The 12,728-nt window shown below is 43.6% G+C and overlaps 1 protein-coding gene across 5 annotated transcripts in view; it reads left to right on the forward strand.

The window, feature by feature from the left end:
* LOC129160753 (NLR family CARD domain-containing protein 3) overlaps nt 1–12,728 on the forward strand; it is a 272,871-nt gene that overhangs the window by 235,919 nt on the left and 24,224 nt on the right. For 4 of the 5 annotated variants that reach the window (XM_070548078.1, XM_070548080.1, XM_070548081.1 and 1 more), the window contains exons 17-20: nt 656–772; nt 1,000–1,319; nt 2,533–4,345; nt 5,176–5,352. In XM_070548078.1, coding sequence (XP_070404179.1) covers nt 656–772; nt 1,000–1,319; nt 2,533–4,345; nt 5,176–5,352 — 2,427 coding nt within the window. Of the gene's footprint in view, nt 1–655; nt 773–999; nt 1,320–2,532; nt 4,346–5,175; nt 5,353–6,475; nt 11,523–12,728 lie in introns of those variants that run through there. The other variant, XM_070548083.1, reaches the window with a different exon arrangement.

A 12,728-nucleotide genomic window follows, 5' to 3' on the forward strand; every position in this document is an offset into this window, starting at 1 on the left:
CAGCAGCTTCTCCTCCATCATGATGAAGACACATCCTGTGGTTGTTTCTGATCAGTTCCTCTGGTTCAGAAGGGTCCAGTTATCCATCTGCATCAAGAAAACAAAACCAGTTCAGAGATTGTTGGAAAAACTGTTCAAAGCAGCTGATTAAAAGCTGGAAGGACAGTTCTGAACCTTCATCTCTGAGGAAGAAACGTGGCTGAAAAAGTCCTGAATTCTCCTGGTTGGAGATCCGTTGGATGTTAAATGTAATAAAAAGTCACGAGTCAAACTCCCAGAGATGTTTCTGAGCAGCACGAGACTTTCTACAGACACAATGTCTTCGAAGAGCCATGGAGGACATGATGCTGGGAATGTGATCCTACAAAATAAAAGCATGTGACTTGTTTTCAGTATTTAACACAAGAGTCTCTGAAGGTGAATTATGATGTCAGGAACTTTTTCCAGAAACCAGCAGATTTACTTTGTTCCTTCTTTGTACATCAAACATGCAGCGGCTGAAGATGATGGAGTTTAGATTTCTGATCATCTGAGAGGATGTTACAAACATTAAAGATCCAGTGTGGAGAATTTACTGATTTTCATCTGAAATGGTTTCATCAGAGATTTTCTCACGGATTGATGTGATCTGAGTTACAACATGTTTGTGTTTCAGAGGTCAGAACCACAGATGGAGAGCAGAACCTCCAGAACCCAGCTGTCTGTCTATGAAGAGTGACTGGTCCATGAGAAAACCTCCAGAATTCAGTGAATCTGGACCTTCAGACACAAAGTAAGAAAAACAAAGTTGACCAGGTGGAAATGCAGCTCTTATCAGAACATCAGAAACAGTCTTTACTCTGACTTTCTGTCAGTTTGTTCAGTTGTGATTAAATGAGAGATTTTATTGTTTAGTCTGAAAACGATTCTCCAGAATCACAGCAGGATGAAAGTTTGTCTAAAAGTTTGAACACATTTAACATTTCATGTCTGAAGTCCTAAATCTGGAGCTCTATACAGGCTGTTTGCTGCCAACAAGAAGCTTCCAGAACATCAGAAAGAGTCCAGTTGGTTCTCAGTCATGATGACAAAATGTCTTCACAGAGGGAGGAAGAGGAGTGCTGTTGGTGAGGAGGACCAGCTGTCCTGCTGTTCTTTGTGTCAGGACGTCCTGAAGGATCCAGTCTCTACCAGCTGTGGACACTGGTTCTGCAGACAGTGCACCACCTCATACCGGGACCAGTCTGCTCCATCAGGACTCTCCTCCTGTCCCCAGTGTGGGAAAAGATCCAGAACCAGAAGTGGACTGCAGACAGCCAATCAGAGCAGCTCAGGACCAGGTGAGACGTTCCTGGTTACCTGTTGGTTTAAAACACGGTGTTTGGTTCAGAATGAAGATTTCAGGGGCCTCATTTATCAAGCTTGCTTACGCACAAAACGGGGTCAGAAAACTGCGTAAGCAACTTTCCACGCAAACTTTGGGATTTATGAAAGAAAACTTAGCGGAAAAATGTGCACAACTTTAAGTTGACTAAGGACCTTGCTTACACACATTTTGGACATGGAGAGCACCTGCAGTGCTGCTGCTGAGAAGGATACAATTATGAAATCCTGCAGCATTATCACTTGTACTGCTTCATACACACACAGAACAAGCCCCCCCCCCCCCCCCACACACACACACACACACGCACGCACACACACACACACACACACACACACACACACACACAGAGCCTGAAGCGCAGAATACAGAATGCTGAATATCAGCAGGGGGGCAGAAGTAGACAGAATGTCATGCATCTGTGACAGACTGACAGTGTGAGCGTCCTGTCACCGTGACCCGATTGATCATGCGGCCTGGCTACTTTGCCAGATGACATCCCTGTTTGGCTGACTGGTTAGCGCCTTTCACCCGGGAGTCTGGGGATTCGAATCTCGATCGGACCATTTTTTTAATATCCGCCACAGATCTCTCTAAAGAACTCACAACATTGACGGCTTCAGCAACGCTGTGTCACTCCGTGGATTTTCTCTTATTTGTTTTTCAAAAGCACTTCCTTTCATTTCTCCACCTCACCCACAGGTACCTCAATTTCTGTTTGTGGAATAGCGCTGCCTTGATCTGCCTTGATCTGCCTTGATCTGCCTTGATCTACGGTCGCCATGTCGTTGGCGGAGCGCTGCAACAGCCGGCTTATGTAAATGCATGAGGTCCACAAGGCACTTTGCATTGACTATTTATGGCAGTAAGTGGGCGTGGTGAAGGCGGGATGTGACTAAAAAGCAGCTGAGAAACTTTCTCGTTAGTCTCTGATTTATGAAGCGGAGATTGCGTGCAGCTGTGCGTACTCCATGTTTGATAGATCACAAACCTACTTGGCGTAGGTACATTATTTTTGCTGAGCTTAAGTACGGTTTTAGTAAGGATTCTACACAATGTTTGATAAATGAGACCCCTGATCTTTATGAAGATGATTCAGATTGAACTACCAATAAAATGTTGGAGGTTCTGCTGCAGCATTCAGATCTGCTCTGTGTCACATTTCTCAGCAGATGTTGGTCTGCAGGAGGTTCTAGAAGAACATCGGCTCAGTCTGAGGAGCAGATGTGAACGTGTGACTGAAGGAAGTGATGAACCAGGAAGTAGAACCCTCCTGAACAGGATCTACACTGAGCTCTACATCACAGAGGGGCAGAGTGAAGAGGTTCTTACCCAACATGAGGTGAGACAGCTGGAGACCGCTTCCAAGACCAAGAGGCTCCATGGTGCTCCAATCAGGTGCCAGGACATCTTTAAAGCCTTACCTGAGCAACATGGAGCCATCAGAGTGGTTCTGACCAACGGTGTCGCTGGAGCTGGAAAAACCTTCTCAGTGCTGAAGTTCACTCTGGACTGGGCCGAGGGCTTGGAGAACCAGGATGTCCATGTGGTGCTTCTGCTTTCCTTCAGGGAGCTGAACTTGATCAGAGATGAGCAGCACAGTCTTCTCACGCTGCTCCGTGTTTTCTATCCAACATTCCAGAAGATCCCAGCAGAGAAGCTGGCTGTCTGGAAACTTCTCTTCATCTTTGATGGTCTGGATGAAAGCAGACTTTCACTGGACTTCAGCAGCAGTCAGCTGGTTTCTGAGGTCACACAGAGGTCATCAGTCCAGGTGCTGCTGACAAGCCTCATCAAGGGGAACCTGCTTCCCTCGGCTCTGGTCTGGATCACTTCCAGACCTGCAGCAGCCAGTCAGATCCCTCCTTCATGTGTCCACAGGGTAACAGAAGTACGAGGCTTCACTGACGCCCAGAAGGAGGACTACTTCAGGAGGAGGTTCAGTGATGAAGAGCTGTCCAGCAGAATCATCTCCCACATCAAGACCTCCAGGAGCCTCCACATCATGTGTGGAATCCCAGTCTTCTGCTGGATCACTGCTACAGTTCTGGAGAACATGTTGACTACAGAGCAGAGAGGAGAGCTGCCCAAGACCATGACTGACATGTACTCTCACTTCCTGCTGGTTCAGACCAAGAGGAAGAAGAACAAGTACCATGAAGGACCTGAGACCAGTCCACAGGAGCTGATGGAGGCTGACAGGGAGCTTCTTCTGAAGCTGGGGAGGCTGGCGTTTGAACATCTGGAGGAAGGAAACATCATGTTCTACCAAGAAGACCTGGAGCAGTGTGGTCTGGATGTCTCAGAGGCCTCGGTGTACTCAGGAGTTTGTACAGAGATCTTCAGAAGAGAGTGTGTGATGTTCCAGAAACCAGTCTACTGCTTTGTTCATCTGAGCGTTCAGGAGTTTCTGGCTGCAGTCTACATGTTCCACTGTTTCACCAGCAGGAACATGGAGGTGATGAAGAAGTTCCTGGGACACTATGAAGTCTCACCTGAGGAGGACTCCAAAGACTCATCTCTGGAGGACATCTTAAAGAGAGTCATGGCGAAATCCCTCAGCAGTAAAAATGGCCACCTGGACCTGTTTGTCCGCTTCCTTCATGGCCTCTCTGTGGAGTCCAACCAGAGACTCTTAGGAGGTCTGCTGGGTCAGACACAGATCAGTCCAGGAACCATCCAGAGAACCATCAACAACCTGAAGGAGATGAACAGTGATAAAGTCTCTCCAGACAGAAGCATCAACATCTTCCACTGTCTGATGGAGATGAAGGACCTCTCAGTTTATCAGCAGGTCCAAAAGTTCCTGAAGTCAGAGAACAGATCAGAGGAACTCTCAGAGATCCAGTGTTCAGCTCTGGCCTACATGCTGCTGATGTCAGAGGAGGTTCTGGATGAGTTGGACCTGCAGAAGTACAGAACATCACCAGAATGGGCACGACTGAGACTGATTCCAGCTGTGAGAAACTGCAGAAAGTTCAGGTGAGTCCAGATGTGTTGATGAGCATCATCAGTCAGTAGTAGTTATTAGAGCTGCGCAGTTTAAACAGAAAAATCACTTTAGTGAATGAAAAAGACGTCAAAGTGAATCAGAAGGTTTAGAGTCTGATTGTGGACAGATCAACACTCTCTGCTGCCTCCTTCTGCATCAGAGCTTTGTTGAGGGTGGACTTGGTTTATTTGGTTCCTTTTTCAAGAACAAACAACAAATCCATCACTGCTTTCTGGTGAAGTGTGTCCACACACACCTCACTGTTCCACATCAGAGCTCTGAATCCCAGTCCTGCTAAATCTCTGATGTTGTGAACCTTGAAAGCTGGACATCAGCAGCATGTTCCTGCGTGTGCACCTGAACAGTTGGAGCTGACAGGAACTGGAAGCAAAGAGATCATCTTTCCAACTGGACCTGTTCACTGAGCTGAACTCAGTCTAAAGGTTCTGAGCTCAGATGGAAACTAGAAAAGAGTCCAAATGTTTTCCTACAGCAGACGTGTTGATCCTGACTCTGGATCAGATCCTGCTGACAGACTGTGGACATGATGGAAGCAGAAATGGAACGCCATGTTCCCTCCTTCATCTGCAGATTAACGCTAAACTAAGATTCTCATTAAAAGTCTGCAGGTGTGAAAGAGACTGAACAGATTCACGGGCTCATGTCAGACAGTCAGATGGACCAGATGAAGCACAGATGCGAAGAGCAGATGTTCATGAGATGATGACATCACTGTTTAGTCATCATCTGATTTCAGGATGTTTATCAGACAGATTCTCTGATTTTATTACAACTGACTTGAACTTTTCTCTCATCACAGATCTGGTGTTCTTTCTGGACTCCCAGAGACTCACCTTGAAGTTGTGTCCTCAGCTCTGAAGTCCAACCCATCCCATCTGACAGAACTGGACCTGAGTGTGAACATCCTGTCTGATTCTGGAATGAAGATTCTGAGTTCTGGACTGGAGAGTCCAAACTGTAGACTGGAGGTTCTGAGGTCAGTTCACTGCAGCTGTTGGAGGTTTTCTGTGTTTAACCTTAGTTTCTGGACACGTTGGGGGTGTCAAATATTGAGATCATGTGACCTGATGCCAGCATTCAACAATGGCCGTGTTCGAGCTGAGCAGCGCCTCGCCTGGAAAAGAGACGAGAGCAGACGGACGCAGCAGGGGGAGTGGCTGAAAGCCGGCGTTTAAGTCGGACAGATTTCCCTACATGTGTCGCTCGCAGGTGACGATGGCTGAAGATATCACGTTAGCGTTCACACTTGTTTAATTTTACATTTTAATTCTGGTGCTTGTTAGCAACTGACACACATGCTTGTGGATATCATATATTGTAGACATGTGCATGTGAAGATATGACTGTAATAATAAGTAAAGGTTAGCAGCTGTAGGGTTTTAATAGGAAACGTGACAAAAGAACACAATCACATTTCTCTTTATGGCCTATATAGTTGTCATCATCAACGTAACATGATTTACAGAATACATGTGACCAACTAACATTTTGTGTTCTATCACTGGATGTTTTGCTCAAAATATGAACCAATCAGAACTTAGATCAGGTGAGAGCCAGGCGCCTCCCGTCATGCCCTAGGTTTTACAGCCAGTGGAGAGCAACTGCAGCGCCTTGCTCCAAAATCTGCGGCCGCCTTGATCTCACGAGGTTATCGTTGCCTACGTAGGCATGACGTCAGAGCAATCGGCGTCAAGTCGGACACAAATCTAACCGGCATGCACTGCGCGCTGATCACCGGTGATCTAATCTGTGCAGAACTGGCTCATCTCGAACACGGCCAATATCCTCAGTAGAGCTGTAGCCAGGGTCCGAAATTAAATTTTTTACTCACCGGCCAAGTTGGCCGATAGATGATGAAAATCTACCGGCCAAGCATATTTTTTTACCGGCCAAAATTCTAAATGATTTAGATCTACCTAAAGCATGTAATTCTATATTATGTTGATTCCAAACAGAGTGACAAAATAATTAAAACATCAATTAATAAGGAAAACAACTCTTTTGTCATTTTTACTATTTATTTATTTATTTTTAGAGATGTTTTTATGAACTCTTTCATTGAAATCTAGTCAGACTCTTTGTTTTCTCTGTCCATGAAGGTCTGGCCTCCTGCTTCTGACACCGTCTTTGTGCCAAAGCATTACAGCCTCATTTGGGTCCTAGTCCTTGGTCTCTGGAGAACACAGCTGCACCATGAGAATATCTGAAAGTGTGTCAGGGCTAGGGTTGTCACGGTAACCGGTGTAGCAGTAAACCCCAGTAAAAAAAAGGTTGGCAATAATAATAACAGTCTTGTTTAAAAAAAATATCTCGGTGGATTACTGTGGCTGCGATGTAGGCGCTGTGACCCTTACCAGCCACCGTATCATCTGTTGGAAGTTGCCGGCGGCACATGCGCACTTTGTTGTTTACGACCAAAACTTTCTTTAAGCTAAAGATGAAATAATGGCAGGAGGAGACGGCAGCACTTGGGACATTTATTATCCCTCAAAGAAGACAAAGTCGGAAGTACGGGCATTTTTTTTTGGATATTTGAAGAATGCCGAGGGCCAGTTGTCTGTGAAAGGCAGCAACGCTACGTGGCCATCATAATGTAGCCATTGTCTCATGACTCCGCCGTCTCCAGTTCGCCACTTTTCACAAAATCTTCTGGTTGCCACTGGTCCTGGTGGTTTTTCTTCCAGTTCGACGAGTTTTCTTTTGGAAGGCTGGCTGACTCCAGTTAAAAACCGCCACATTTCACCGCTAGTTTTAACACGAAGCTAACGGCTAACTTGATAAACTGATTGAATGGGATAGGTGGAAATGACGTTGGATGCGGCGTTCACGTTTCGCGTACGTTTGTGTACGCTGCATGCAGGCGGGAGGAGTATCAGAAATCCGTGGAAGATGACTGATAAACATAACTAATTTGGTGTAAACATTTACTCGCCAGGTGGCAGGTAGAGCTCAAAAATTTACTCGCCAAATGGAGCAATTTACTCGCATTTGGCGAGTGGCGAGTGTTAATTTCGGACCCTGGCTGTAGCGTAGTGTAGCGTAGCGTCGATGACGTCAGCGACTTGATTCTAAAAATTCTACAACGTAAGATCCGGTTGTCGGCGTACCACACCCACTTGTTGTGTTCCCAGGGGTTTGTAAATAAAGGATTCTGTCTGCTTTTCCTCTCTTTTCCGCCTTCACTAACATCTCCGCCAAATACCGAAGACCCGGAACCAGATTTTCTTTTTTCTTTTTTCAAAACCTTATTGAAAAAGATAATAAGTATACATACAAGTCGCATACAAAACTGAACACAGAACAATACATGCCAGGGGGTGCGCTATAGAAATGTTACACACATCCAGATAAATTGTAGGTAGTGCAAATAGTTATAGTTTTTCAAGCTTTTTTATTTAGTGATCCAATAATTTTATGTAAGATTCCGCTACCAGATTCTCTTCTTGTTTCGCCCGCGTTCATCTCCCGGCAACAGACATCAACCTCCGGGGTCAAAGGCGCTGCCTCGTCTCTATGGCAGATGTAGAAAATCACCTGGAATAGCCCCTTCATATCATAAGGAATCTTCTTTCAGACATCAGGAGAGCTGTTTTTGTGGTAGCTGTCTCTCTTCTGCGCTGGTTAGTGTGCTGGGTCTTTTTGGTTTATTTCTACGTGGTAACTTGAGCTTAACGTTGGTAAAGCTACCAAAGCTTGTGTTTGCATAAACTTTAACGTTTTGGTCTAGAGTTGGTCTTTTGTGTGGTGTAGATCTCCCTTTTGGATGCATTTAGAGCGCTGTGGGCTTTTGATTTAGTTTAAAATATCACCTTGAGTCTGGTTTGACCACCCAGTTTAGAGTTTGTACCTTTTGAGATCCTTATTTTGATCTAGAACCCAGTAGTGTTTGCCCAGTGGGACGTCTTTAACACTAGTTATTTGTACTTTTGTTTTAATTCCTCACAGCCCGTATTAGTTTTGTTTGTTAGTATTCCCAACCTGTGGGTGGAAAGATTGAAGTATCTTTGTAAATAAACCTGATCATCGTTTTAACTTTTAAATCTTCTGTTATTGTCCCTTCCTTTATGCACACGAGCCAAACTCTCCAGGAAGGGTCGTAACACCACTCGCCACATACACAAGAGTGACAAAAACAAGCAGCATGGAGAAAGAAACTCCGTCTCCAACCACCTCTCAGGCTCAGCAGCCGGCACTCTGAAGCTCCACATGTCACCAGAACACAACCCACCGCAACACAATAAAAGCAATGTTATACAAAATGGAAGGCCTGTAGTGTTTATTCTCTAACGGGACCAGTTTATTACATTTTTGGGGTATTTATTTGAGATTTTCTGGTTTTTATTAATCGTGCAACAGAAAACTAGTCGTTAGATTAATCATCTAAATCAGGGGTACACAAATACTATTTAAAAAAGTCCAGTCAGAAATAATTTTTTTTGCCCAAGGTCCGAAATATCATAATGTCTGACCTACAATAGTGTGATATGTATTTAAGTATCCTAGCAGCTTTATCAACATCTGCATTATCAATTTGCATATCAAATCAGAAATACTTCAGTGTAATTCAAATACTTCAGACATTTATTGTCACTTAAAGTGTTGAACATGTAAATGATTTCTTATTTGGAATGTTCTCTCATTTACTAAACAAAAGCAGAAAAAACTGTCAACAAGAAAATAAGACATGGCAACTGAATCTTCACAAACTACTAACTTTAGAATACAATAAATGTCCAAAAAGCTTAATTTTTACATTTTTTCCACGTGTGGGCTAAAAAGTCTTAAAACGATTTTAAAAAATGTGACTCTGCACACATGTAATAACTGAACATATATTTAGGTTAATGTTTTCCACATTTCTACTTAGTGAGAGAAGTGATCTCTTGCTTGTCCTGCCAACATTTAGAACCTGGGCTTGAATGGAGACAGAGCCATCCTCATGCATGTGTGGAGATGCTCATTGGTGAGCCTAGAACGATATTTGTTTTTCATAATGTTCATTGTGGAGAACGCTGCCTCACAGTTGTGGTGGAACCAAACATGGTCAGAATGTACAGGGCTACAGGGGCGGATTTAGGACTGAAGAAGATCCGGGCTTAACGCGCGCGAGCGTGCGCGCGCACACACACGTGACACGCATTAGTCAATATCATATATATTACAAATCACAAATATTTTCAAATAAGACTCACAAACCTGAGTCAACACACCAGTATCATCAAAGCTGGGGTTCTGTCGCGGTACCTTTTGTCTAAAAAACGTCCTTATGTCCATCTTCACACGTGTGTTTCAGACAGAGACTGTAGAAGAAGCCGGCTGCTGAAGGGCTTCTTCTTCAGTGGTGCTGATTGAAGTCACCTCAGATCACAGGTCCAGTGAATACACCTCACATCCACTAAAAGCAACAAATATAGAACAAGCTAGCTTTACAAGATTTCCTCAAGCTTCACAAAAAAATATGCAACTTAAGTTCTAGTGATCCTTGCTGGCATCCTTGCTGTCTTTTCCTACTTAGTTCTTTATCCAATTTCAAATAATGTCTCTTTGCTTTCTGCACAAGTTTGCTGACCAATTTCCAGTTACCTCATTTATTGATTTGATTCATAATTCAAAAAAGAAAACAGCTTTTACTTCAACAAACAAGTTTTATTCAGTAGATAACTTATTCCAAATCAGAAAAGAACATATGCAAAATTTAAGTAAATGTATACAAATGTATTTCACTTTTTTCATAAAGTACAGACTGTTTTTTTATTGCTGCATGAAAATCACTTTATTGCACTCTTTTTCAACTTCAGTGGCCCCACATCTCTCCATCACCATCTTTTTCCCCTTCTTCTTTTTGTAATGGTAGCAAAATAAGGCTGTGGCGACGTGGCTTTAGTTTAGCAAATCTGTCAATAATTTGGTCAGGGTTTATGACGTCCAGAGTTTCCTTTTCAATTTACATAATGGAAAGGTCATTCAGTCTTTCTTGGTCCATGGTGCTTCTCAACCATGTGTGGAGACGGCGTAAAACACTGAAAGAGCGTTCACAGTTGCAGCTGCTTATGGGGATTGTGAGGGCAACTTGGAGGACGGCTTTCAAGGTGGGAAACATTTCTCTGTCAAGAATCCTGAACACAGTGGCTATGTCCAGTCTTTGATTTTCTTCTGTAGCTGTGTCTGGGGTTGTTTTATCTCTCTCTTTCTCCAGCCATTTCTTGACGACATGTTTTGCCACCAGGAGTTCTTCTTGCATCAGCTTAATTCCATAATGGTTTGCAAGACCTTTGAGAGCCTCTTCAGAAAGAAAGGTTGATGTAGTTGGATTGCAGGCTTGAATACCTGACATAAGTTCTTCTCCCAAATCTGAAAACCGATGAGTGAGCTCCTGTATCATTCTGTCCAAGCATGGATAAAAAAGTTGTCTTCTAAACTCATCTGGGGTGGTCAGAATAGAGGTTGCCCCACAGGCTGACTCCACCACGAAATCATCCATTATTTTATATTTTTTCCTGGGACCAACTAGGAGCTAGATGTGATTTTCCTCACATATGGTCATGGCACTTTTAAAAAGATCTTCAACACTACTGCTTGTGCGGAAATCTGTCAAAGTTTCAATGATTGCTGTTTTGTACAGCAATGCTCTGCTCATACCCACACTTTCCCCCTGCAGCTATCGATGGAAACCTTCAGTTATCATAAGGAGTTTGGCAAACATCACTAACATGTAGATTGTCTTTGGTTTACAGAGATTTGACAAGATCCCTTGGGCTGTGGCAGTCTTCATGGTCCTGAGACATGCAAGAATGGCAGGAAGGTTGTTCATGACAGCTTTTACAGACCTCACCTGGAGAGTTGCACAAGTTCAGATGGCTGTAATCCAAGTTGTTTCTGGGTTTCAATGAACTTGTTGTGGTTAATGAGTGAGTTGCTGAAACATGTGTATATGTTTTCAAGCAAGTCAAAGAATGCAGCAGCTTCAGGTATAGCTTTGCATGTGTGGCACAGGACTAGGTTAAGCTCATGTGCGTAACAGTGTACATACACTGCTTCAGGGTGTCGTTCTTTGAAGTAGGCCTGTACACCCCCTACTGCTCCACTCATCACTGATGCTCCATCATAGGTTTGTGCAACACACTTGAGATCCCCTAGGTTGTGAGACTGCAGCACTGCCTCTATTCCATCTGCAGTAGATTTTGCATCAAATTTTTCTAGCTTGTGTAGTCCAAGAAAAGCCTCTCTTGGGGAACCTTCCATTGTGACAAAGTGAACACATACTGCTAGCTGCTCTGTATGGTGATCTCTAGCTTCATCTGCCATCACAGCGTACATTGTGGAGGATCTAATTTGTTTTGTGATATTTTCAGTTATTTCTTGTGCATTGCTTGAAATAATTTCATTTTGTGATGGATGTGATAGGTAGGTGGCATTTTTAGGAGGTGAATATTTTTTGAGAAATGGGTCAAAATTTTTCAGGAGTTTCATGCATTCCAGGAAGTTGCCTTGATTATTGCTAGTCTCCTGCTCATCATGCCCGCGAAATGCTTCCCTAGAAATGTGATCACACTCACAATGCGCTGAAGGTATTGGCGCCTCTCTGATATTTATTCTGCGCTTGCAGTATTCAGCTGCTCAATAACATCCCCATGAGTCCCTGTGCTTTTAAAGCTTTGCCAACATGTCATGCTTGACTTATGGAAGTCACTTTTCTCATGCTCACAAAAGGAGTCCAAAGCCCTTTTCCAGTTTGAAAAACCAGAAAAACTAAGGAGAGCATCTTTATAGATACGGATGTTTTGCCTTCCAAAGTGACGACATGGAAAGCAAAATGTAGAGTTGGTGGCTTCAGAGTACTCCAGCCATTTAAACTGCTCGAACCAGCTCTTATTGAAAGCTCTTTTCTGTTTACCAAATAGGCTGAGGGGATACTGGGGAAGGCACACCTGCTTGGGGCCACTTTCTTTTGTCCCTAAGTCTGTACTCGAAAATCTATCTGCTGTCCCTTGTGGCTCTTCTCTACATTTAGCTGACTTATCTGTAACAAAAACAAAGTCCTCAGGCCTCACAATCACATTAACTGATTAGGTGACATCACCTCACCATTTGTACAACCAAGCAAAGTTTTGTCATGATACCTATCATATAAAACATTACACCTGTGGATTAACACACCTAAAATGTCACATCTTGGAGGATGACAGGATGAGACTGATGTACTGGGTAGCATCCGACCTGTATAAAATGCGCGCGCGCGCACACACACACACACACACACACACACACACACACGTGACATGCACTTGTCAACATCATATATATTTGTCTTGTACCACATAATTTTTAATCTGAAGCTACATATTAAGCATT

The sequence above is a fragment of the Nothobranchius furzeri genome, chromosome 2 (assembly GCF_043380555.1).
Source record: "Nothobranchius furzeri strain GRZ-AD chromosome 2, NfurGRZ-RIMD1, whole genome shotgun sequence".
In the NCBI taxonomy this organism is placed as follows: domain Eukaryota; kingdom Metazoa; phylum Chordata; class Actinopteri; order Cyprinodontiformes; family Nothobranchiidae; genus Nothobranchius; species Nothobranchius furzeri.